This window comes from Sporothrix brasiliensis, assembly GCF_000820605.1.
Source record: "Sporothrix brasiliensis 5110 chromosome Unknown Cont20, whole genome shotgun sequence".
Lineage (NCBI taxonomy): Eukaryota > Fungi > Ascomycota > Sordariomycetes > Ophiostomatales > Ophiostomataceae > Sporothrix > Sporothrix brasiliensis.
The window spans coordinates 6,346,249-6,372,099 of NW_024467139.1; the positions used below are offsets into that span (position 1 = coordinate 6,346,249).

The following is a 25,851-nucleotide window of genomic DNA, read 5'->3' on the forward strand; positions in this document are numbered from 1 at the left end:
ACCTCTGTTTATGCCCCCAAACGAAAACGTAAACTCGTAGACGAAAAGATGAGAATAAGAAAAAGACGCTGATGATCATGACTGTTTCTTCCGTTCTTCGTATTAGTAAAATTCCTGCCCGTGTCTCACGTAGCATCGCTGCGACGACACAGCGCAGCAACGACGCTGATGTCGTCAAGCTTCCCTGAGCAGCAGTTAGTATTGTGGCATTGTGGCTTGAACATAGGCGTCCACATAAGCGGCGGGTTTTACTAACCTCCTTCGCTTGCCAGGCCCTCTTCAATGGCATGCTCCATAAAAGGACTCTCGGCGAACGGATCTACCGCAATCACACGGGCAGCCTCGACCAGCTCCTCTGCAACTGCCGTCATCATGCCCCGGTGCAGATCTGCTGGAGTCTTGTCCTTGGCCTGCCATGCGGCTACGCTCTTGCTGACTTGCTCCACAATCTCGTGTGACCAGAGATTGTCGATGAGGCCGTCCGACATGGCAAGGACAATGTCTCCCACATTGATCGGCACCACGTCAACGACGGCGTTGTCGCGCGGAGTGTCCGGGCTGTTCGTGCCCAACTGCCGCGGGCAGTCGAACCAGTGCCACTGTTCCGTCGTCTTGAAAACGATCTTGCCCTCGGCCGGCCGCACCACCATGATTTGGGAGTCGCCCAGGTTCGTCACGTAGAGCACCGGTTCGTTCTCGTCAGTGTATGCGGCGCGGTCGTCGGCTGCCTCGATTTGCCGGTATGACAGAAGCGCGCCTGCGGCTGTCGTCGTTCCCTGCCAGTCGTTGGGTGCCCGTGTTGCTTCGATCGTCTGTTCATATGCGCGTTGCAGGTACTTGATCGGCTCCGGTGCGGTGATGGACCCCGCCGCCACACTCTCGCTCACAGCATTGGCCCAAAAGTGCACGACGAGCCGCGACCACAGCCCGGCGTGCCCCCGAGGCCGCATGGACCAGGCGCCGACACCGTCGTTGGCCGCCACAAAATACTCGCCCGCATACACCGCGTCGTCGCCGTTGGTGCAGCCGCCAATCAGATGACCGTCAACCAGCTCTCGGCGGTCTCGACTTCGGTCGTGGGTACTCAGTGGATCGGAGAAAGAGCCCGATGGCGGCGACAAAAAGGGCGGAGGAAACGGCCGAGGTATACGCTTGGCGAAAAGTCCCACGCCTGTCTCAAAGTGGAAAGGAAGCTTAGGGAGGGGATGTAGTGAGGAAGAATTTGTGTGAGAGTCACATCGGCGTCGTGCGGGTGATCCGTGGTGATCAATGTCGTTGTGGTTGGTAGCGTCGAACATGGTTGGAGCATCGGTGGAGCCTGAGGCCGAGGGGCGCTCAGTGATGACAGGGAACGACATGTGAGGAGAACCATGCACGCAGCGGGCGCGAGGGTGGCCTCCACTGCTGCTACCGCCGAGAGAAAGACATTGTCCTGACGGGACGGGTCTTGACAACCCAGACGGTGCAGGACGGAGAGGCGGAAATCGCGAGGAGGGAGAAGTGCGGAGGCGCAGAGGTAGCCTCCTCATTCCAACAGCAGTAATGTCCACGGCGTCGAGGCCGAGCTAGTAGGCAAGGATGCAACAGACCTTTCAGAGGAAATAGTTGCAAACGCAAGAGGGAAAAAAGACCAAGGGATCGAGTATGACGAGCAGCGAGCTGTGAACTCTGGGCTGTGATTCGGAGATCGAAAGGCGGACTAGGGCGCCCAAGGCCAGCTCTGCGGCCCTTTGGTGTGCGGTTCGTAAATGAGGAGTTTGTATTGGTCAGAAACGGTTGCGGGCGTCGTACTCTGATAGCATAGATGGCGATGGTCCGGGGGGGACGTAAGGGTGTCGACGGGCTTGAAATCGAATAGAAAGAGGGGAAGGAGAAATCGAAAATGACAAATTGCGCGACAAAGGGAAACGTGAGAATTCAGGAGAGACAAAGGAGCTGAAATGGCAGGAACGGCGTGCAAGGCAAAATAGGCAGGAGTATGTCGCACAGAGTAATCACAAATGCCACATGTGAAAACTATGGGAAGGAGCAGCCCAGATAATGCCACTGTGGGCTTCTATGTGACCTCACTGGCTCGAATGGGGAACTCAGAGAGGCGGCAGGCACGGCCTCTGATGTCCGTAAAAGGCAGTGGCGACTAGCGGCTTGTAGTTAGCCATTAGCTTGCGACACTCCGCGTGGAAGTCTCGGCTTGACAAGGTCTATCGGTGCTGTAAAGGTGCTGTAGACTGTATTGTAATTGCAAGAATTCCCATTCGAGGCGCGACAAAGTCCTTTTTGTATGACATGAGCCGCAGCGTTTCAATGCCCCTGCTTCCCCGACGGTGCTTTTAGACATGCCAGCAATCGGCGCGATTTCGGTGGATGGTGTGGGTGGGTTGTGGGTTGGGAAGGCGCGAAGCGCCGGCCGCTCGTCATTGGCGTACATTTCTTGGGCACCTTCTTAAAAATGGGTGGCCAAGGCTGTATCTGGCATCTATCGGCTGTTCCTCGCCAGGCAGGCGCAACCCAACACTTCTTTCCCCCAGTTGTCCGCTGTGGCTGGTATTTCTTCATACTCCGTAGACGGACTATTCCCGACGTCTATTCTTGGTAGTCATCTACCAAAGTCGCGCTTGTCTGACTCCGCGCGCCAGCGTTACGAGTCCTACGGGGAAATAGTGTCAAGGGAGCGACTCAACCGTGAGCGAGGGCCGCCGCACGTTCCAACAAAACCAGAATCGGCCTCCGAAGCTATCTGCAATACGGCTGTTAACCTGTAGCCAAGCGTCGGGGATGAGGTTGGCTGGACCAGGCCAAGACACAACTCTGATGACACTATCTAGTGAAGAGTCAAGACGAGGCCTACTACTGAGGCAGAGGGAATTGCAGCTATGTTGGAAGTTGGGAAACAGGCAGCTGCGATCGTTCACGCGACGCTATTGATCGACTTTATATACTGAGGCACCCTTGAAGCGGCAAGGCCCTTGTCAGACCTGGGGTAGTATGTCTGGAAAACGGCACATACTCAGTCTAGGGTATGAAGCGAAGTTGATGAACACGTCTCTCCTCTCGGGGTCGTTTCGACACGTTTGTCAACACATTCGCTGGTCCCTCCTATTTTCTCGGTCCCTAATTAGTTCCACGTCACTCCAACCATGGCTTACCACGGACCGTTCCGTACGATTCGTCCTTTATACGTCACATCACGTCACCAAGTGATACACCAAGGCTATACCATCTGTCCGTCTAAATTTGATATTGTACACATATACAGTGCAACTCGAGGCTAGGAAGGAAGTCTATGCGGATGCTCGTTTATATGCTGTCGTCCCGTCGTCGAGGAAGCGGGCAGAGTTTGCCTTGCCTTGCCGTCGCTTGGAGGTCAGTCCGAGACGAGGTGGTCAAGGCTCAGCAGTTGAGATCGATATCGAGAGCCGAGAGGAGGAGATTGCAGATCAAAGACGACTTATCGAGCATCGACCGTCGAATGCGGAATGCCGAAAGTGAAAGTCAAAAGTCGAGGCCACTCGTTATCGTCCGCCCGGGATCCAGCCGTCATCCCATAATCCAATGCCAAAGCCAAGATGCATTTCTTTCTCTCTCCCATTGCCCGAGCCGCCAAGATGAAAACAAAGGGAAAAGTTCGACGACCGAGCAAGGGCAAAGAGCAAAGAAGGAAGTTTTTGCAAAAAAGAAACAAACAAGAAAAGGAAAACCATATGCAGTCCCCGCCCCAAGCATCATCCCATCATCTATCCGCACCCGTCTCTTTTCGAGCCCCTTCAACATATTATGCCATATACCTACAGAAGCCGGGCATCACACAGAGCGCAGACGGCTGACTTTGTGCGCTGCGTGACCTCGACAAAGTTCTTCAATCTCGCGCGCAGCCCCATCCTCGTCCGTTTATGGCTTCTCCTTCATCAGAGCCTCGAAGTAGGCCTCGAGGTCGAACTTGGGGTCCATCGGGTCTTGGTTCACTGGATTAGGCGTGTTAGCGATGCTGCGCCCGGCCCGGCAAGTCTCTGTTGCTCCCATCCCGTCCGAACACTTACGACCGCTGGACGTCGCCGATGCTGCGGGTGACGGGGAGCGGAGCTTGGTGTACTCCGCCTTGGCTTGGTTGATCAGGCTCTGCTTGTGCTCGTATGCCCGCTTCGCGGCGGCCGCCTTGTCTGAGGAGTTGATTGTGCGCTGATGGTAGAAGCCGTACAAGACACCGAGGCCAAGGGCCGAGTACCGGAGGACCTGCGAGAGAGAAGAAGGCAATGTCAGCATTCAATTCGGCTTCTTCGAGCTGGCGATCAGACTCGCGATAAGAAGCCGGACAGAGCTTCCGAGGCACAGCTTCCGGAGCGCGCCAGTCGTTCGATGCATCGCGCAACAACGGAATCCCCATCAACAGGAAGCCATCCTCCACCCGGAATACGGTATCGGTGTCGTCCTCGGCGGGAACGGGGCGCGAATTGAAAAAGGAAACGTACATTAACACCTGCGTTGGACGCCATTGCTGCGGCTGTGAAGAGGGCGAGAGAAGGGGAGGGAAACGCTGAAGAGAACGTGGGCGCGAGATCGCGAAAGTGGTGTGAGATGACGAGGTTGGAAAAGAAGAGTGCTGGGATGCGTCGTTGTGTGGTTCAATTGTGCCAATTGGCGATTTTTTTCTCGCTCTTTGCTTTTAGGCCGGCTGTCCCTGTTGGTCGCGGATGAGCGCGTGTTGGAAATTTCACTCACATTAGCTTGCAGGAGCAAGCCGCAGACCACTTCCTACTGAGTAGGTCGGGAAATCTCGCGGATCGGGCTGGGCCTGCATAGCTGTTGTAATTGCGACGGCAAAGTCACTCTTCATGGAACAAGGGGTGTGTGGGTACCTTTATCCTTCAGCAGCTACGAATTACAGGCCCGATGCGATCTGGCCTTCCCCTGTAGCTCTGCTGCAGTTGCGTCGTTCCAATGGCCAGATCCACTGGCTGACATGAACCATAATCGTACAACAAAAAACTCGGATCATGTGACTAAAACGCCATCCTTTTAGGGACTAGCGGGTCCGCTTTTCTCGTGACCACGTCGAAAACGCGCCGCGCCCTCTTTTTTGTTTACTTTTGCCCGTATCCATCACCATAATCCTCCGCTTGTATAATCTACACGTTCTTTTACCCTTATCGCTTTTCGGTAATTGAACCACTATGGAAGACGGTATGTAGATTATTTTTATGTTATTTTTTCGACCGTTTTTTTATATATATGGTTAACTTTTCTTTTCTTTTTTAGGATATTATAACGTCTTGTCGCCGTTAGAAATCCGTACCTTTTTAAAACCTTAACCGTCTTTCGACCCTCCTTTACCTTTCGACCCTCTCCCTTTACCTTTAAACCCTCTCCCTTTACTTTTAAACCCTCCCTTTTTATCTCTCGACTCTTTTTTTTTATCTCTCGATCTTTTTTCCGGTAACTTTATTAAAAGGTATTATTCGAAATGTTAAATAGTACGAGATATTACCGAATTTAAGTTTTTATAAAATAGTAAGTAAAAAAAGACTTATATAAAGTATAAAAAAAACGTTTTACTTTTAAATTAAACGTTTAAAAGGATTTTTATTAAAAGTTATAAACGTAAAAGTTATTAATATACTTTTTTTACTTAATTATTTATTTCTTTTTTATTTTTTTATAATTAATATAATTAAAAGAATAATAAACTTACGTTTATTAATATATTATTTATTATCGACCGTTTACTTATCCCTTTCTCTCTTTTTTTTATTAAATTAATAAAATTTTAAAAGAAAAAAAAAAAAGGTACTCGAAAACGACGTTTTATAAACTATTTTAATTTTAATCGATATTATTTAATAAGTTAATAGTTATCGTTTTTTCTTAAAAATAACTTATAAAACTTATATCTCGTTTACGTTTTATTTTTATTATTATTAAAACGTAAATATAAAATAAAAAAATAAAAACGAGAGTTAACGAGATAAAAGAAACTTTAAACGTTACGACTATAATAACCGTTTAACGATTAAAGTATATTATATTAAGTACACGTTTACACTCTCTTTCCACCACTATTACTATAAAATATATATAAATATTAATCTTAAGTTAAAAGTCTTAAAGTATATCGATATACGGTTTAACTCTTACACTCTTATAAAGATTTACCGTGACCTTATTACTAGTAAAGTATTTAACGTAAACTACGTAACCCTTTTTTAAGTTTATTACTGGTAAAGGAAGGTTAATAAAAATCTTTAAGTACGAGATTAAAATTAATACGTCTTTATACTATTACTTTTATTAAAAAAAACCGATAAATTTACCTTTAAAGAGTACGTTTATAATAATATAAAAGGGTTTGTTTTTTTTATAAAGAAATAATATAACCGTTTACTTTTATCGTAAAGGAGTTTTTTATCGACGTTACTTTTAGTATAAATAACGTTAGTATAAATTTATTTATTATTTTTACGGAGGTTAACGGGATTAACGTCTTTTTCGTATACTTTTTCTTCGAAATAATAAAAATAACGTTTAATATTAAAAAGACCGACGTTAACGTTACAGGGGTTACGATAATCTTTTTTTTAACTTTTATACAAGATAATAGTTTTACACCTTCGTTTTTTAATTATAATAAAAATTAGTTTAAAATTACGGTTATTCGTTACGTCTTTTTTATTATTAAAGTATAGTTATATACTTAGTATATAAAACGTATAATAAAGACGAGGTTAATAAGTATTAAAATAACAAGTTTATTATAATACTACCTTTTTAAAACTTTATAACTCGTTTTTAGTTTAAAGTTTTATTAAAAATCTTTATTAATACGACGGTTTAAAGGACTATATTATAAAGAGATATATAATTATACGTAACGTACTATTAACACACTAAAAAACGTCTCGTTAAAGTCTTTATTTTTAAACGAGAAAAAGACTATATTTAAAATATTTATATATTACTTTAATATACACCCGTTAATATTAAACGGTAATAAGACTCGTTATAACGTAAAGTTTATTTATAAAGTATACGTAAACGAGATATACGGGTGGTGTCGAGTTCGTAACTACTTTAAACTTTAAGTTTATATATATTTTAATTAGTATAAGTAAGATTATTAGTCTTTATAAGTTCGTTTTATAAACGTCGTAAAGATTCTTATTTTAAAAACGATTATAATTATTAAGTTTTATTAACGTCGGATTAAATACGACTTTTTATATCGTTTTAATCGACTACGTATCGATTTAGTAATATAAGTTTTAATTATACGTATATTTTTTAACGTAGTTAAGTAAATATATATAATACTCGAAAAAAACCACCGTATTATTTATATAAATTAACGTAAAACCTTTAAAAAGTAATAAAAGACGATAATTTAACGACTTATAAATCTTATAATTATTTAACGATACTATATAAACCTACGGTATTAAGTATACGGTTATTTTACCTTTTTAATAAACCGTTTCCTTTTTTATAAGTATATCTTTTATTACTTCGAACTTTTAATTAATAATATATACTTTTTCAATAGTATATAAAGGTATAAAACGTATCCCTTTTAAAGTTACGAGTAGTTTCTTTTAAAGTTAAAATATAAACTCCCGTAAATAGTAAGGTAAGTTAACGTTATAAATATATAAAGAGTAAGTAAAAAGGTTTTTAATAACACGTCGAATATTTTTATTATTAATATTAACTCGAACGATTTAAAAGACGAGGTTACTAATAAGTAAAACCGTAATATTAAAAATTATATTAAACGTTTTTTTTTTTTAGTTTAAAAATAAAAGGTATAATAAAATACGAGGTTTATTAACGGTTTAAATATACTTTTACGTTTTTTTATACGATTAATCGACAATATCGATAATTTATAAAAACGGTATATAATACTTTATACTTAAAATATACGTAAATATCCTTTAACGATATTTTACCGTTTATTTATAAATAAAAGTTTTAATAATATAAATAATAAGTAGTTAATAATATAATAATAATTCTTTTACTTTAAATACTTATAGTTTTATAAAAATATAATAATAAATATTATAATAAAAACGTTTTTTTAACTTTAAAATATATAAAAAAAGTACTAAGTACGATTAAAATAATAAAAAGTAATATTATAATATCGAAAAAATATAATTTTAATTTAAAATTATTATACTTCGGTTACTACACCACTTTTATAAAAAAAAAATCGGAAAAAATAAAAAAAGGTATTAAAAAATAACACGTAATTAATATATTTATAACACAAAAATAATTTTCTTCTACTTAATATAAAACGTAGTCATTTTAACGATATTCTTCACGATACATTTTTACAGCCTCACTTTTTTGACGCGCGGGCAATCGCTCGCGTTCCTGGCGGATTGATCACATGACCTATTTTAGTCACTTTTGTCACATGATCCGAGTTTTTTGTTGTACGATTATGGGACGTCCTGGCTGAGAGCGAATCACGTGTATGGCACGCTACTTCGTAACTGTCCGCACCAGTTCAAACTGTCAGCAGCTCTCCTGCAGCAAGCTCCACCTATTCTTGGGGGCGAGGCTAGCGGTGTCGCGAACGACGCGCATGGTCCAGGGGCACGAAAGGCAGACAAAACGCAGCAAAGCTAACAAAACAACGACAACTACCGGCACCACACACCACCACCAATACTGAGCGGGTGCAACTGGACAACTGGTTGACCTGGAAGCACGAACCTGATACTTACTGGGCTTTCATTTGCTGGTTAGCATTTTGATCTCCAGCCTGATATTTCGGCCTCAAACATTGTTATATTGACGAACCCCCTGACGACGCCTTTTGACGATTTCGACCTTGTTTTGCCACAGTCGCGCATTAGGCACACACCGAGCACAAGCCACTCGACGACACGACGCTGGGAAAGTCAACAGGCCATATTGCCACGAGCATGCGGCAGACGCGGGCAGGATCGGCACACCGACACACGAGATAGCCATGCAGCAAAGGCGCGATGAGATCCTGGCGAAGAGGGCGAAGCTCGCCGAGCTGAAGCGGCAGCGGGAGCTGAGAACACAGGCGTCTGCATCACGGCAGAGCATAGGACCCGATGTATGTTACAACGAGTCTCGGCCCGTACACTTCTGGGTGACGGCTGGCTAACCAGGCAGCAACTGATTGCACCAACGCCCGGGCGCGCCGACAACCGCCGAGAGATAGAGTCTCTCATCAACAGCCTGGTGGGCGAGAGCCGGCCGGGCTCGACGACAACCGGCGGTGCGGCGTCGCCGGCACACAAGGGAAGCCGGCCGAATAGTGTTTTGAGTGCGGGCGAGCTGAGCAACGAGACGTCCGAATATGCAGCGGCCGGCATCACGCAAGTCAGCAGCACGGGGCCGTCACAGCCGCAGGTCCTGTCTACCGTCTCGCTCACGACCATCTACGAATGCCCTCCGTCCCCCGTCAAGGAAGTCTTTTCCTACAGCAAAGGCGTCCAGACCACCGACGATCTGCTGCCAACAGCACCTGTCGTCAACCGCACCCTCTACGATTCGGACGGCGAGGAGCCGACGCCGGCCACACCGAACAAGAAGCTGAGCCGGCGAGAACGCGAACGGGAAGAGGAGCTGCGCAAGAACATCCGGCAAGAGGTGGAGGAAGAGCTGCAGGCGGCAAAGGAGCAGTTGGCTGGCCAGCAGTCCGCACAGACAGCCCCTCTCTCGACAAACTACCCGGCACGCGTTCTGTCCAACGAGGAGCTCAAGGCCGTCACGTCCAATTCCGAGTTTGTCGACTTCTTGGAGAAGTCGACCAAGGTCATCGAAAAGGCGCTCGACTTGGAATACGACATCTTGACCGACTACACCCTGCAGGCGTACGACAACGAGGACGAGGACGAGCAGGGCAACGTGGGCGGACGCGGCCGGCGGAAGGTGAAGGAGATTCGCCAGTTTTACGACGAAAAGTGGTCGCGGAAGCGCATGATCACGTCCATCGACTTCTCGCCCAAGTTCCCCGACCTCCTCCTCGCCTCCTACACGAAGAACCCGACAGCCCCGCACGAGCCCGACGGCGTCGTCCAGGTCTGGAGCCTCAACCTGCACGACCGCCCCGAGTTTGTGTTCCACGCCCAGTCCGACATCCTGACGGCCCGCTTCTCGCCCTTCAACCCGAACCTCATCTTTGGCGGCGCCTACAGCGGACAGGTGCTTGTGTGGGACACGCGCGCGCGCTCGTCGCCCGTGCAGAAGACACCGCTTACCGGCTCCGGCCACACACACCCCGTGTATGCCCTCGACATCGTCGGCACCCAGAACGCCAACAACATCATCAGCTGCAGCACCGACGGCGTGGTCTGTGGCTGGGCCGAGAACATGCTCGCGCAGCCGCAAGAGTTCTTGTCCCTCACCGTGCCGCCGCCGTGCAAGGTCGACGACCTGGCCCCCACGTGCCTGGCCTTCCCCCACGCCGACCCGACCTTCTTCTTGGTCGGCTCCGAGGAGGGCACCATCTACCCGTGCCATCGCTACGACCGCGCGGGGGCCAAGGCCGGCGTCGACGCGCGCGTTCGCTACCGCGGCCATGCGGCGCCTGTGCTGTCGGTCGACTTCCACCCGGCACGTGGCCCCGTCGACCTCGGCGACCTCGTGCTGTCGTCGAGCCTGGACTGGTCGGCGAAGCTGTGGAAGGTCCGCGCGCCGGCGGCCACGAGCACGATTGTGGGCGGTGGCGGTGTGGGCGGTGCCGGCGCGGCAGCGGAGGGCACGGCGGTGCCTCTGATGGACTTTGTGCGCGAAGATGTCGTATACGACGCAGCCTGGTCGCCCGTCAAGCCCGGTGTGTTCAGTCTGGTGGACGGTGCCGGCTGGCTGGAGCTGTGGGACATTACGGTGGAGACGGAAGAGCCGGTGGCGCGGATCAGCCCGAGCCAGCGCAAGGACGGCCGGTCGATGCTGGCCAACAGCCTGAACAAGGTGGCCTGGGACAAGAGCGACGGCAAGCGCCTGGCCACGGGCGGCATTGCCGGCACGCTGACGGTGTTTGAGGTGGGCCCGGATCTGGGCGGCAAGGAGGGTCTGCGCAGCGAGGAGTGGACCAGTGTCAAGAAGCTGGTCAACAAGCTGGAAGCGCAGAACGCCAACGGCCCGGTGGCGTTGTAAAGTGGTAGGTGGGTGGAGGTGAATGGAGGGTCGTTGCGTACGAATTATACCGTATCTTCTTCACATATGAGGACAATACTGGTGACCTAGTGACCTAGATTGAACAGGCAGCGTTCACTTTGACGAGCATTGTGACTCGTGCATTTCATTTGTTCTCTTTTGTGTACATGCCAAAATACCTCTTGTCGTTTACAATCTACAATACCCGTTCTGACAGTGCTGTTTCATTGTTTGTTCTTGCCTCTTCTTCACGTCTCGAGACAAGCCCAAGACTGTAATGAAAAGGTATTAAGATTAAGAGCCCCTAGTCTCGTCAATAACACAAAACGTTCGCGTCGCCTGGAAGCAGTGAAATACCAGGGACACAGTGGGGAGAGCAGTCATGGAACAGGCCCAGCGGACTGCTCTTCCCGAGTTGCCAAAGATTTGCGTGTAAACACACGAAAAAGACCCCGTTGGGGTCCTTTCAGCGGTTAAACTGAAAAGAACAGATACTACACTTGATCAGAGCCAAAAACTCAGAGAAGGTGAGGAGGGAAGAGACAAAAGAAAAGACTACGAGAGGGATAGAACGTGGAACCGTCTCTTTATATAGTCGTCAAATATGGTCTGTGCGAGCATGCCAGCAACAAAACAAGGATTTCCATATAAAGAATCGGCCTGTTGCCTGGTGTTGCTTGTTATGTCTGCATGAGATGAGGCCAACCCCAGATGGTGAGAGACGGAAATGTGAGTTGATAATCGCTGAGGCTCTCACCGCTTTTCTGCCGGTTCGATTGTGTGTCCCATACAACGGCTAGTGGGGTCAAGCTTCGACCATTTGGCCAATCATAGCGCTGTCTCAGGCCAGCCGCGTGTCAAGCCTCCTGGGACGCCAAGCCACCTGTCCCCTTAGTACACCTTGCAAGCAAAGCAACGCCAAAAGCCGACGCGGAAGCTCCAGCTGTCCTCTCCACGAAGCCCCGACCAAGAAAGGGCACGTCTGTTTCTGGCAGGGGCAATCCATCAACGACCGCACCTTCTCATTTTCGTTGCTCGTTCGTGTTCTAGTTCGTCGTCGTGCCTTCCGTGCCTTCTGCCTTCTTCTTACCTTCCTTTGAAACGTTGTTCCCTTTTTCTTTTCTCGTTACCCCCTCTTTCTTTCTCACCATCCATGATCGGCCTCACGACCTGCCATTGACCTCCCTCGTCGCATCTCTCCCCCTCCTTGCCCCCATCGCCAATCCATCGGCCACAATGGCGTCGACATCGACGACGCCAAATCCGATTGGCCCTCTGGGCGATGCCGGAAAGACCAGAAGTCTGCGGTCGGTGCTGCGCGTGGTGATTCTCTTCCTCATTGCCGCCGCCTCCGTGTCCAGCCGCCTGTTCTCTGTGATCCGTGAGTGAAGGCCTGTTTCTCTCTTTGATGCCGGCCTCGGAAACGCCAATTGCTAACGACATGTGTCTATGTGTCTAGGATTTGAGAGCATCATCCACGAATGTGCGTACAATCGACGATTCCACGCTTTATCTGCCTCCCACTGATTCCATTGATGCACAATCGACCTCGTCCTCCCTCGACCCCGTCTGCCCAGCATATCCGTAGCCTCCTCTTGCTAACTCGTGCCCTTTCCTATAGTCGATCCTTGGTTTAACTTCCGCGCCACGAAATACCTTGTCGCCAATGGCTTCTACAGCTTCTGGGACTGGTTTGATGACCGCACGTGGCACCCGCTCGGCCGTGTCACGGGTGGCACTCTGTACCCCGGCCTGATGGTGACCAGCGGTGCCATCTACCACGCCCTCCGCGCCCTGACCATCCCCGTCGACATCCGCAACGTCTGCGTCATGCTGGCGCCCGCCTTCTCCGGCCTCACCGCCTATTCGGCCTATCTGCTGACCAGCGAGATGACCACGTCGCCCTCCGCCGGTCTCCTTGCCGCCGCCTTCATGGGAATCACCCCCGGCTACATCTCGCGCTCCGTCGCCGGCAGCTACGACAACGAGGCCATTGCCATCTTCCTGCTGGTCTTCACCTTCTACCTGTGGATCAAGGCACTCAAGCTCGGCTCCATGCTCTGGGGTGCCCTCTGTGCCCTCTTCTACGGATACATGGTGGCCTCGTGGGGTGGCTACGCCTTCATTACCTGTCTGCTGCCGCTGCACGCCTTCGTCCTCATCTGCATGGGCCGCTACAGCACGCGCCTGTACGTTGCCTACACCACATGGTACGCCCTTGGTACCTTGGCGAGCATGCAGATTCCCTTTGTCGGCTTCCTGCCCGTCCGCACCAGCGAGCACATGCCCGCACTCGGCATTTTCGGCTTCCTGCAGCTCCTGGCGTTCCTCGACTACGTGCGCTCCGTCGTCCCCACCCGCCAGTTCCAGACGTTCCTGCTGCTCTCGGCCTTTAGCGTCTTCTCCATCGGTCTCCTGGGTCTCGTCATTGCGACCACGGCCGGCGTCATTGCACCCTGGAGCGGCCGCTTCTACTCGCTGTGGGACACCGGCTACGCCAAGATCCACATCCCCATCATTGCGTCCGTCTCCGAGCACCAGCCCACTGCCTGGCCCGCCTTCTTCTTCGACCTCAACTTCCTCATCTGGCTGTTCCCCGCCGGCGTGTACCTCTGCTTCCAGACCCTGGCGGACGAGCATGTCTTCATCGTCGTCTACGCCCTGTTCGGCAGCTACTTTGCCGGTGTCATGGTCCGTCTGATGCTGACGCTGACGCCCGTCGTCTGCGTGGCCGCGGCCATCACTGTGTCCTCGCTGCTCGACGGCTACCTCAACGCCAAGAGCCCCAGCCCGGCCGATGTGGCTGCTGCCGAGGAGAATGCCGACAAGAAGCCGTCCAAGGGTGGCCTCAAGTCGATGAGCCGCCCCGTCGTCGGCGTCTATTCGTTCCTGTCCAAGTCGTTTGTGACTGGCGCCGTTGTCATTTACCTGGTCATGTTTGTGGCCCACTGTACGTGGGTGACGTCCAACGCGTACTCGTCGCCGTCCGTCGTGCTCGCTAGCAAACTGCCCGACGGCAGCCAGCACATTATCGACGACTACCGCGAGGCCTACCAGTGGCTGCGCCAGAACACGCCCAAGGACGCCAAGGTGATGTCTTGGTGGGACTACGGCTACCAGATTGGCGGCATGGCGGACCGGCCGACGCTGGTGGACAACAACACGTGGAACAACACACACATTGCGACGGTGGGCAAGGCCATGAGCTCGCGCGAGGAAGTTAGCTACCCGATTATGAAAGCGCACGAGGTCGATTACGTGCTGGTTGTCTTTGGCGGTCTCCTGGGTTACTCGGGAGACGATATTAACAAGTTCCTGTGGATGGTCCGCATTGCTGAGGGCATCTGGCCGGACGAGGTGAAGGAGCGGGATTTCTTCACCGCGCGCGGCGAGTACCGGGTCGACGACGAGGCCACCGACACCATGAAGAACAGCCTGATGTACAAGATGTCCTACTACAACTACCAGGCGCTGTTCCCGCCGGGCCAGGCCCAGGACCGCGTCCGTGGCTCGCGCCTGCCCGAGAAGGCCCCGACGCTCAACACCCTCGAGGAGGCCTACACCAGCGAGAACTGGATCATCCGGATCTACAAGGTCAAGGACTACGACAACGTGGGCCGGGACCACGGCGCCGTTGCGTCCTTTGAGCAGGGCCACAAGAAGAAGAGGTCGACCAAGCGCAAGGGAGCCCGCGTCCTGCGCATCGACTAGAAGTGGGAGTAGCGCGTGGTTGAGACGAGGAGAAGAGAAAAAGCATTTGATGGTGACATCCGGATGTGGGAACTGGAAATTTGTTTTGTTCTACCTTGCAAGGAGTCGGGGAAACAACCGATTGTGCTTGCTGGCAGTAGATGGAGGCTTTCAATGCCCTCTCATATAAAAGACGTAAAGGAGAAGGACTCCGTCTATGGAGGAAAATTAGAGACGTTGTGGCCATGTGTTTCGCCGCGTCTGTCGTATTTATCGCACCACCTTTCAATACAGATTTTCTTTTTGTTTGTTTTGCATTCTGCCCTCGCTTACCTTGTGTGAATTGCTCCCATTGTGGGTTAACGTCTTTTGGCAATATGCCGTTAGACGATATGCACACTGCTGCCATGTTGCTCTGTGGGTGCAATTGCCGTCAGTAGCTAAGAGCCCAGTATGTCCAAAAAAGGAAGTCGCGACCATCACAGACAGGTTGCCGTTTCCTATTCTGTGAATTTGGGGCTTCTCTGTTTGCCACAACTATTAACACGGTTTTGCACACTCGCACTTTCCCATTATTTGGACCCATGGATTTCACTTCCTTTGCTTTCTTGTCTTCCCCTTCCACGTCTCCTTTTCTTGCGTCCCGTTTTCCATCATTCTCCGTCGATCCCCTTCCCCGTCCCTTTACCGTTGACGTTGTGTAGATATCAATTCTGTCTGTATATCTAGTCGCCGCGTCCCATTTCTCCCCCCTTGTGAATATTTTACTTTCGCCACGATCGCTCCTCTTTCGAGGGGCATTTCTCCAAATGCCTCGCATCGAGCGTTCACGGCATCACGAGTAAGACCTAGTTCTCTACCTATTTTGATATACAGAACACACTCTAACATTTTGTGCCTTTCCACAGTGCTGTCGAGGACCGTTCGGGCCGCCGACGCAGCAGTGGGCGGAGACCAGGCATCATTTCACCGTTTGTCGACGAAGAATGTGCTCACGACCGGTACTATCCGCCTCGTTCGTCTTCCAACATGCCGACTCCATCCCACAGAGGCTCTGCGAGCCGTGACGGTAGCGGCCGTACGTCTCGTGCATCCGGAATGATGATGAGCCTGCTCGGCATGCGGAACCGGCGTGAACGGTCAAACTCAGACTCGTCGTCGACACCTCACGTACCTGTGGTCGATGACGTCTTTCTCAAACCCTCCGTACCCAGCTATATTCGCAACAACACGGGTTGGGAGAACATGCCCGCTCCACCATGCGACAGTTCCGCGGGTGTGACAACTGGGCCTGCACACGCGGGAGTACCGTATGCTCTGTCCAATATCCCAGCCCAGATCTACCTTCTCCAACCCCAACAGTCTCTTTCCACAACTCCGCCCGTCGACAGCAAGGAGAACAACCCAACTTTCATGGGCCAGGCACACGTATCGACGCCGCCCATCCCTTCTCAGGCCCAGTTTGTGCCGTCATACTACACATACACGCTCCCGAATATATATCAGTGGCCACACGCGGGTGTTTCGAGTCCGATGATGCCAATGAGCATGCCTGTGCATAGCGTTGTTCCGCCCAGCGGCAGCACGGCCGCCTCACAAAGCTTCACATCGCAGACCTCTAAGCGCAGTGGGCGTACCAAACGACGGCCTCGCAGCCCTTTGTCATCTCGGTCCAGCTCAAGCTCCACTGACAGAGGCCGACGTGAATGTGGTCCTGTTCACAGGCACAGCCGCCGCCAATCTCGGGACCGGTCGTATGACTCCTCTCAGACTGAGACCCGGTATCGGTCTCGCCGCTCGAGCACGCCAAGCCGGTCTCATTGCCGCCGGTCGTCTCTCAAGCGCAGCCAACGGTACCGCCGTACGTCGTCTCGACACAAGAAGGTACTGGCGCACCACTTTTGCACCGGCTGTGGCAGGATTCGGTCTCGCAAGTTCCACGATTCGAATCCTTTCCGTCCTGGCAAAAAGACGCTTATCAACTACTGTCTCAAATGTCGTGAAGTGTTAGACTTGTGCAACGACGACCGCATTGTGTCTGCGGGCGAGACTGAGCCTCTTGTTCGCGTCAAGGTACAGCGACATACCATTCCAGTGTTTACAACTAGTTTACGGTATGTACTAACAATTTCAGTCACCTTTACAGCAGAACGGCCCGGAAATGCAAGAAATACATGAAAAAAAGAAGTCCAGTCATCGGGCCCAGGCGCCCCACACTGTTGGCTCGATCAGTCCCATGATGGAGGAGGCCATTCAGTCTTTGCCGAAGCCTTACGCCGCGCACATTGCAAATTCAAGCTCTTCACCCAAGGAGTCCCGTCATGAACATAGCCATACCCAGGAACCAAGGACTGAGCCAGTTTCGGTGAAAACGGCCCCATCAAAGGAGTCAACTAAAGTGCCCACCAAGCAGCCTCTCAAGACTGCATCCAACAGCAGTTTGAAAAAGACAAGGGGCTATCATCCGCCGACAGTAGAGTCGGTTCTTGACTCTGATGACGAAGAACCGTCCAGCTACTATCAGTGCAGCGCAGCCCGACCACGGTACAGCAAAAGCGAGCACGAATATTTGAGAGCGGACGACTGCCAAACGGTTAAGAGTAGCCCGTCAGTTCCTCCTCCTCGCAGCGAAGTGCTGGAAACTACTCCTCGAGGCAGTGATCGATTGGCAGGCGATGGCAACCCTTCTCAGCATCACGTCCGCTTTGAGACGCTGTCGAGAAGCGAGACAGAAACCAAAGACCTGTTCACCGGCTCTCGTATCACGGACAACAAGACCAATTTCTTCGCATCGTTCCCGCCAGCCTGTCGCCCAGCTGTGATCGCCTCACCTCCCATCAAGTCGGTTCGTCGCTGTGCTTCCGACCATGTCAATTTCGAGCAGTACAGAAAGCGTCGTACAATGGCCATGGAGAACCAGGAGCCACACCTTATGTGCACACCTCATAGTCATCGATGCTATGACCATATTGACTCGGAAGCCGACCGCAGCGTGTTCTACTGCCAGACAATGCCCAGCGCCTTGACTGGACGCAAGACGAGGGATGCGTTTTCGTCGCCGCTGAAGCCGGCCTCTCATGACATGTATGGCGCAACGCCGTACAGCCCGCTGATGCCAATCCCGGGAAGCACACGCGTGCCTCGCACATTCAGCGTGCATACGGTCAGTCCGTCTATGGCGTCCGAAGAGCTCTATCAACCGCAAACTAGCCAGCCTCAGCGCTCCATCCCCAAGTCGCCTGCTCCGTTTGAGGATGATGCCCCCTATGGGTCCTGCTCAAATGCTGGCCAAGATGGCTGGAGCACTGGCTATGTTGGTGCAGAGCCGTCTGCGGGCAATTGGAACCTCAAGAACGCTCACCGTGCCATGTCTGATGCCACTGAAGAGCTCCCGTCACCTCGCTCCAGCACACTTGGCGTGAACTATGATGATCAGAACGGGGACCCAATCAGCCAGCTCGGTGAAGGCATCCCGCCGTACAATTTCGACCTCTTCTCAGAGGTTGGCTCTCGCCGCTCCTTCCAGGGAAATGACGATGGGTGTGAGACAGAGACCGCCAACCCCTTTAGCGACGAAGCTGAGGAGGATGACCAGTTCGACGACACGTGCGCTGCAGAATTTCACTACAACAGCTTCGAAAACGATCCAATTGTTCCAGATTACAATTTCGACTTGTTTTCGGACGTGACGAACTGTTGGTCGCCGCCAAACGCCGGATACGGAGAGGCCAACGAATCCAGACATGATCGTGGCTGGGGGTCCAAGACCGGCGATTTCTGTGAGAAAGAGAACGAAACCGCCCCGAATATCAACCAGGAAATAGCACTTGTCGGCCGCAGTCGGCCGCTGCGTCGCGCCCGCAAGCCGTCAACGTTTGAGGTCGAGGAGTACACGGGAACCGACGACGATGCAGCCAGTGTGGCCAGCAGCAGCCTTGGGAAGCCTGGAACGCGGTCGTTTGTCAGCACAACGCAGCGGCTGGTCGATTGTGAGGTGATTTCGAACCCCGATGACTCGCACGGCGCGGAGGCACGCAGAACACGGCCTCCTCTTCGATGCCGGTAAGTTTTGTCCAAGAGGCCGTCCTTGGAGGGCATCGGGCTAACATCTGCAGTGCCTCGATCCGAACGATTCAGACAGTCTACTGAGTCTGGATATCGTGTCTTCTGATATTGAGCTTCGATTTTCAGTCCTTGATTTATTGTTGATATACTGTCCTATTGCGCCTTTTTATGTGACAATATGTGTTGTCTTTCGGTCATCGTCAGTTACTTGCCATAATTCCCTGCGAGCTACTCTGATCTCTACTAGGTATTCTTTATTTGCTTCCTCTCTGCATCTTCCGCACATCTTGTTCCCTTCTTGACATCACTCTCAAATTACTATTCGTTGTCGTATGTTATTTTTTTCTCTTTTCTTTTTTGTCCTTTCTGTTGTTCGTCTCACTTGGGGCATACAGTGAACCCGCTGACGATCCCTGCCAGATAATTGGCCTCCAAGAGGAGCGAAGGGTGAGGTATTTGTCCAAGTGTCAACTGCCGGTAGTCGATTGTTAAGGAAGTAGTGTTCATTGTTCATTGTGTTTCACGTGTTGCTTGTTGCTTTTGCTGGAAAATTGAAGCCAACTAGGATGGCTAGAGGCTGCCGTTGTTGCGTTCGAATGAAGTGGCTCTTACATGTGAAATAATATGATTATGTGGAGGTTGGAGTTGTTTGGCGAGGTTTGCAAGGATGTCTTTATCGTCTCCATTTTTAGTATGCTATAGGTGATGAAAAAAAGAGAGAAAAAAAATAAAGAATATTGTACTCGTCCTCATTTACTCGCCGGTTGCAACAATGGATATTGTACATCTCAGTATGTATCGTTGATGTCCATGTCCCATGAAGTAGGATGTTTTGCCACCTTTCCTCTCTCCCATCCATGTCTGAAGGCTCAAAATGCTCGTCTGTGGAACGGGCGATGTGATGCCTCAACCTCCTCTTATGAGTCTATGTCCTTACAGGTCAACCAGGTCGACTAGGTCGTCGACCTCCTGCACAGGGGGCGCGGATGGCGTCTGTCCCTCGTCCACTTGCTCTGCCATTTCCTTCTCCCGCTGCAGCTGCAGATGCAGCTTCTTTTTGGCAATGAGATGCGGGGGCACGCTCTGTTTTCCGCCGCCTCCACCGCCTCCACCGCCTCCACCGCTGCCGGCACTGGTGTCGCTGCTGCTGCCGTCCTTGGCGGCGCCGGTGCGGCTCGACGGCCGCGACGTGTACGTCCGCGACGGGCGCGACATCTGCATGGCGCTGCTCATGGGCGGATGGAGGACTTGCTTATGGCTGTGGGTTGGGCCTTGGGTATGTGTCTGTGTCGGCACCACCGCCGTCGAGTGCGCACGTGTGCGCTGCGTCGGGTGTGGCGCGCTCTGCGACGCGTCCGGCGTCTTGTAGCAGCTGAACTGGTTGAGGTAGGGCCCGTTGTCACCAGAACTGGCTGTGCTGCTGTTGCTGCGCGTGGTGCGGTGGGCCGGCGACGGCCGTTGGCTGCTGGCGGCCGTACGGGTGCCTCTGGCGGCGGCCGTGGTGCCTGCAGTGATGCCTGCAGTTATGCCTGCCGTGATGGTGGCCTTGCTTGCTCGACCGCCGCGGTTCGTCCACCACGTCGGCAGGCGGTCCATGTCAATGGCCGCAAGGCCTTCGGGCGTCTGCGGCAGGACATGGGCGTAGCGGCAGCTGTCGCCAAAGGGGCTGGATTGTCGCTGTTAGCGTGAGCGCAGACTCCATCGTGTCACAATACCGTCCACCGCCCCCCCTTACCAAAAGCCGGTGCGGCACCAGCGGCGGCACGGCCGGACGGCGTTCGCACAACGCTGCTTCAGCGGCGGCCATCCGGCTTTGAGTGTCTTCAAAGGACTACCGGCGGCGGCGGGCTTGACCCTCTTGTCGTCCGTGTCGTCCTTGTCCTTGCCGCAATGGTCAGACTCCTCGTCACCCTGGGCCTCGTCGGCCAGTCCGTCCATCGGGAGCGGAACGGGGGCAGCCTGACCCGCAGCGACGTCAATGTCTATGAGGTCGTTGACGAGCGCAGGATGGTTCAGAATCGCGCCGAGGGACGTCTCATTGAGGCCAGCCAGCATGTCATCGACCATGCTGGAAAGGGCGCCGTCGGTGTGTTTGTCGCCCTGCCGAAGATGCGGGGAGGCGAGGAGAGCAGACGATGTGTTGTCAGTATGTGTGACCTCTTCGTTGGCCTTGTTTTCTTTGGCCCCTATGGTATCTTTGGCCTTGTCCACGACGACGTGTGCATCGTTGTCTTCCACATCCGGCGACGGGGTCAGAGACACCGGACGCGCTGTCTCCTCTGTCTCTTCCGCCGTGGCGGTGGGCGACTGGGCCACCGCTGGCATGGCCTTGGAAGCACCCCCCTGTTTCGTGACGATGCGCACCTTAAACACATCGTCGGCGTTCTGGCCCGCCTGGCCGTGCTGGCTCTCGTCGTTGTCTGTTTTTCCTGCTGTGTCTGCTTCACCGTCGCTTGCAATGGCAATCATCTGCGCCGCCTGCTCTGGCGTGAGCTCACGCGGCACGCCGACAATGTCCACCCACGCGGGCAGCTGGTCGACAGCAACAAGAGGGACAAGGCGTGCCGGTGCCTGAGAACGGCCACCGGACGGCAGCGTCGTTGCTAGGCCGGGCCGCACAACGTAGTAGATGGTGCGAGGCGACATTGTTTCTGGCCGTTTGCTACTTTGTTGTGTAAAGAGTCTGCTGTCTGTTTAGGCGAGGCTCTGGGTAGGCTCCGGTAATGGCGACTCTGTGCCTGCGTAGTGAATGGGAATTGGACGGGACGAGCCAGCGTGGACGAGAGGGTTGGGAGAAAAGAAAGAAGAGAGACAAGTCGCCATCGAGGGGCAGGGAGGTTATATTTATATTAGGGAATATGGCCAATCTGTGACACACCGTTGGCGGCCTGCTTTGGCGTATTGTATGTTCTGACTAGAGGATGACAACGAGACCATGGTTACGTGCCATGGAAACTGAGTGTAAACAGAGCCACACTGGTGTGGGATGGGCCTTTGGCAGGTTCTTGTGCCACACAAGCGGAGTGAAATGATCTCGTTTGCTTTTTTGGTTTGTCGTCGACAAGACTATCAGATCTCATCCGTGGTTCTGATCAGCTCTGCAGGAGACTGTTTGTTTTTGTCTGTCTTTGCATTTGTTCGTCATGGTATATTGTTATTATAGATTGCAATCCTCCTTCACGCCCGTCTTCACCTCACTTCCACTCGTATCCGCGCCTCCATGCCGTCGACACAGAAGCCAAACTGCCGCGGGCTGTCTTTGAGTTCCACCTCACGCTTGACCCAGCGACCCGTCAGATTGGCGTCAGCGTCAGCGTCGGCGTCGGCAGGAGCATTCTCGTTTTCTACCACCACCTCTTCCGCTTTGTCTTCCCCTTCCCTCGCTCGATCGTCGTCCTCCTTGTTGTCCTCCTCGTCCTCGTCCTCGTCTTCCTCGTCTATGCCGGCCACGGGATCCCACTCGCCCGTCTCCCACACCAGTCGCAGTTTCTGCGGCGACAGCCCAAACAGCCGCCCGGCCAGACCCTTGACCGCATACATGTCAAACGACTTGGGGATGGCTGCCTTCCTCTCCTCGCCTGCTTTGTCGAGGGCAAACAGAACCTGCACGAGCCGGGCCTCCAAAAACGCCGGGTTGATCTCCGCGTGCCGCACCACGGTTGGCTCGCCGTACAGCTCGCACAGCTCGGCATACCGCCGGTGCCGCGCAATCACGGCGGCCTCGGCGGCACTGTCGGCGGGCACGAGAGCCAATTGCTTGGCGATGCGCGAGAGATAAAACATCTCGGCGTTGGCGCGGTCCGTGGGGGAGATGGCACTGAAGTTGAGGGTGCGCAGGCGGGCGAGGCGCCCGACGGCGACCATGTACGACTCTTCCGTGGAGGCGGTGGTCGTCGTGGCTGCGCCTGCGGATGCGCCGGTGGCCGGTGTTGTTGTCGTCGTTGTTGTCGTTGTTGTCGCTGATGTCGTCGCCGCGGGGGTCGTCGCCGCCGCAGACGCCACGTCCAAATTCGGATTGTTGTAGATGGGATTGTGGGCAAAGCGGAGGGACACCATCCCCGGAAAGACGTCGGGCAGGGCGTCGACAAAGGCCCACGAGGTGACGAGATTGTACGACAGATCGACGTACGTCAGGGTGTGCGCAAAGGCGAACGCAGGTGGACGCTCCGGGTCGGCCGCAACCTGCGCAATCCGGCATCCCTTGAGATGCAGGTTGCGCAAGGCGGCGAGCGCCGACAGGCTGGCCAGGTCCGACAGCGCTGTGAAGTCGTTGAACTCGAGGTTGAGCGTCGTCAGCGTCGTGGCCAGCGACGCCGTCGGCAGAGCCGGCGTCAGGTTCGTCAGCTGGTTCGAGCCGGCCGCCAGCGACGCCAGCAGCGGGAAATTGGCCGTCAGGTGCCCCAGCGCGGCCCACGACAGAAACGTCTCTTCGACGGCCAGCTCGCGCACGCCGTCAAACGAGCCGGCGTACGCGCGGCCCTCGGCCACAGTGACGCGGTTGCCGTTCACACGCAGTCCACGCAGCCGGGGCAGCTCGCGGCAGACGGCCGCCACGGTGGCAAAGTCGGTAAACAGGTTGCGGCTCAGGTCGAGCTCCGTGATGCTGGGGCAGGTCGTCTGGATTTGGGAGGCGGCGTTGGGGTTGGGCCCCTCGCCCTCGCCCTCGCCCTCGCCCTCCGACACCACGCACTGCCCGTCCAGAATCACCACCCGCAGCGTCTCAATATGTGCCAGCTGCCGCCGCACCTTGTCGAACCCGACCTCCTCGGCCACCTTGCCGGATATGACAATCTGCCGTCCCGGCACCGCGCCGCCCAGCAGCGTCTTGCCGTCCCCGCCCGCCGTGTCTGCGTCCGTCGTCGCTTCCGACGCGTACTTGGCGCGCACGGCCTCCAAAAACGTCCGCGGCGCGTCCGCCCGTCGCGTCGGCCGCACAAACGACGCCGGCGTCAGCCGTCCTGTCGCCAGCGCCGGGTGCTGCACGTCGCCCACCAGCACGACCGGCGGCGGCCGCGACCGCTGGCTGCATGCAAAGTAGCGCACGCCCTTGTGCACGCCGTCGTGCTTGCCGCGTGTCGGGTCGTCCCACTCGACGCCGAGCCAGGTGCCGCCCGCGGTGCCGGCGACCTCGCCAATGTAGCGCACCGTGCAGAGGGCGCCGTCGTAGGAGCGGCGCTGGCCGACGAAGGCGGGCGGTGTCGGCTGTGTTGCGGCCATGGCGTGCAATGGCGGGGCCAACGTGTCTATCGTCCAAGTGATTCTCTGGCCCTTCCAACCAAACTGCTCTGCGATGTCTTATGCCTTCTTTAATCTCGGTCGAGTGTGCATTTCTAGGCAGCAGGGAAAAGACGGCGGGTGAACGTGGGCGGATAGGCAGCAGAATAACAGTCTAAACAGTCTATATGCTGCTAAATGAAAAAGAGAAAAAACAAAGAACTGCTCGCTGGGTCGAAATTGCCGCTCCTGGGTGAATTAGATTATATGTTATGCCATCCATGTTGATTTCTTTTCGTGTAGACTTGGCGATGGACGTTGAAGTTGTCCCGCGCTAGCAGCTCCCAGGGGCAGGAACGATCCGCGGTGCGCCACTGCGCCGATCGCAGCTGCCGATTGGGGTGTTAGCGCACCAACACAGCGCAATTGTCCAGAGATGTCACGTGGGTCTATTTTCTCGTTCCATTTACGACATGATATGTACAAATTGCGTTTCCATCTTGCACCCTCTCTGCTTTCTCGGCCAGACACAGCAGATCCCCCTACAGCTTGCTCTTGGCAGCGACGACCTTGATCAGCGCACGGCCGTTGCTGAGGCACACCTTGCCGCCCTCGATCCGGGTCTCAAACCGAATCTCCTCGAAGCCCTCGCCGTTGACGTCGCCCGTCCGCCACGCCGACGTCACCAGCTTGTCGCCGGGCCGCACGGGGCTCGCAAAGCGCGCCTGGTACTCGCGGATGTTGGCCGGGTCGCTGCCGCCGAGGTGCTTGAGCAGCAGGTGGGCCGTCGAGTTGAACGAGTAGAGGCCGTGGATGATGGGACCGCCGAAGCCCATCTGGACGCCCGGCTCGGGGGTCGCGTGCAGCGGGTTGTAGTCGCCGTTGAGGCGGTACAGCAGGGCCGTCTCCTGGGACGTCTGGTCGACAAACGACACGTCCGGGGCGCGGCGGGGCGAGGGCGGCGGGTAGTTGACGGTGGCCGGGCCCTTGGGGCCGCTCCAGCCGCCCTGGCCGACGTAAAAGGCCGAGCCGACGGCCTGCGAGTACACCTCGCCCGTCGCGGCGTCGACGAGATCGGTCTGCGTCTCGACCACCGTGCCCGGGCGGCCCTTGTCGTAGACGCCGACGACCGTCGTGCGCAGCTCAAACGAGCGGCCTTCCGACGTCGGCGGCAGGGGCTTCAGGAAGCGCATGAGACGCTGGCCGTCGAGCACGCGCTTGGCATCGAGGGCCGGGGCGCCGGGGATCTTGACGGCCGTTTCGGCGGCGTAGAAATCGACGACTTCCTGGGTGGTTTTCTTGAAAGCTGGTGCAGGTTAGCAGAAGGACGGCACGTCGACCCAAGATGTGTGCTCGGAAGAACGTACGCAGGACGATGGGGTACGTCGGGAAGACGGAGAATTCGGGGTGCAGTTCCTGTGCCGTTAGCAGGGCCTCTCGTCACACTCTCCGTCTCCAACGCGTGTGCCCCGTCTCACATACATAGAGAAAGTGCAGCTCGTCGGACGTGGCGCCGATGGAGTTGGCAAAGAGCAGCGCATCGCGCTTGAGCCACGACACCTTTTGGGGAGGGTACTTGAAACCGGCGGGATTGGGCATGTTGAGGGCGGCGATGTGTGTGTGCGTGTGAATCGGGGTATGTGTATGAGAAGAAACAAGAGACGGGAACAAAACAATTCACAGAGAATGAAGAAGAGCGGCTGTTGAATCAGGTCTGGGGCTCTCGGCCGTTTGAAGATGATACAT

The 25,851-nt window shown here is 53.3% G+C and overlaps 8 protein-coding genes across 8 annotated transcripts; 3 read left to right on the forward strand and 5 right to left on the reverse strand.

Moving 5' to 3' along the window:
• Positions 1-125: 125 nt before the first annotated feature.
• SPBR_07438 (uncharacterized protein) lies at positions 126-1,298 on the reverse strand (the record flags this gene model as incomplete). The annotated part of the gene is made up of 3 exons (XM_040765692.1): positions 126-184; positions 257-1,171; positions 1,238-1,298. The coding sequence occupies 3 exons, from the start codon at positions 1,296-1,298 to the stop codon at positions 126-128; spliced, it is 1,035 nt and encodes a 344-aa protein (XP_040617670.1).
• Positions 1,299-3,888: 2,590 nt separating this feature from the next.
• SPBR_07882 (mitochondrial ATPase, f0 complex, subunit e) lies at positions 3,889-4,490 on the reverse strand (the record flags this gene model as incomplete). The annotated part of the gene is made up of 3 exons (XM_040766136.1): positions 3,889-3,962; positions 4,038-4,230; positions 4,467-4,490. The coding sequence occupies 3 exons, from the start codon at positions 4,488-4,490 to the stop codon at positions 3,889-3,891; spliced, it is 291 nt and encodes a 96-aa protein (XP_040617671.1).
• Positions 4,491-8,974: 4,484 nt separating this feature from the next.
• SPBR_06784 (dynein intermediate chain, cytosolic) lies at positions 8,975-11,136 on the forward strand (the record flags this gene model as incomplete). The annotated part of the gene is made up of 2 exons (XM_040765040.1): positions 8,975-9,088; positions 9,148-11,136. 2 exons carry the CDS (start codon positions 8,975-8,977, stop codon positions 11,134-11,136), a joined length of 2,103 nt encoding a protein of 700 aa, XP_040617672.1.
• A 1,236-nt stretch (positions 11,137-12,372) lies between these two features.
• SPBR_06672 (dolichyl-diphosphooligosaccharide--protein glycosyltransferase) lies at positions 12,373-14,847 on the forward strand (the record flags this gene model as incomplete). The annotated part of the gene is made up of 3 exons (XM_040764928.1): positions 12,373-12,517; positions 12,596-12,619; positions 12,758-14,847. 3 exons carry the CDS (start codon positions 12,373-12,375, stop codon positions 14,845-14,847), a joined length of 2,259 nt encoding a protein of 752 aa, XP_040617673.1.
• A 1,008-nt stretch (positions 14,848-15,855) lies between these two features.
• SPBR_06518 (uncharacterized protein) lies at positions 15,856-18,975 on the forward strand (the record flags this gene model as incomplete). Its single annotated transcript, XM_040764774.1, has 5 exons — positions 15,856-16,093; positions 16,160-16,487; positions 16,551-16,940; positions 17,059-18,888; positions 18,942-18,975. The coding sequence occupies 5 exons, from the start codon at positions 15,856-15,858 to the stop codon at positions 18,973-18,975; spliced, it is 2,820 nt and encodes a 939-aa protein (XP_040617674.1).
• An 849-nt stretch (positions 18,976-19,824) lies between these two features.
• Positions 19,825-21,537, reverse strand: SPBR_08975 (uncharacterized protein; the record flags this gene model as incomplete). Its single annotated transcript, XM_040767101.1, has 2 exons — positions 19,825-20,557; positions 20,627-21,537. 2 exons carry the CDS (start codon positions 21,535-21,537, stop codon positions 19,825-19,827), a joined length of 1,644 nt encoding a protein of 547 aa, XP_040617675.1.
• Positions 21,538-22,080: 543 nt separating this feature from the next.
• On the reverse strand, positions 22,081-24,108 carry SPBR_06854 (tubulin-specific chaperone; the record flags this gene model as incomplete). The annotated part of the gene is made up of 1 exon (XM_040765110.1): positions 22,081-24,108. One exon carries the CDS (start codon positions 24,106-24,108, stop codon positions 22,081-22,083), a length of 2,028 nt encoding a protein of 675 aa, XP_040617676.1.
• A 539-nt stretch (positions 24,109-24,647) lies between these two features.
• Positions 24,648-25,704, reverse strand: SPBR_07548 (peroxisomal dehydratase; the record flags this gene model as incomplete). The annotated part of the gene is made up of 3 exons (XM_040765802.1): positions 24,648-25,411; positions 25,473-25,521; positions 25,588-25,704. 3 exons carry the CDS (start codon positions 25,702-25,704, stop codon positions 24,648-24,650), a joined length of 930 nt encoding a protein of 309 aa, XP_040617677.1.
• Between the last annotated feature and the right edge of the window lie 147 nt (positions 25,705-25,851).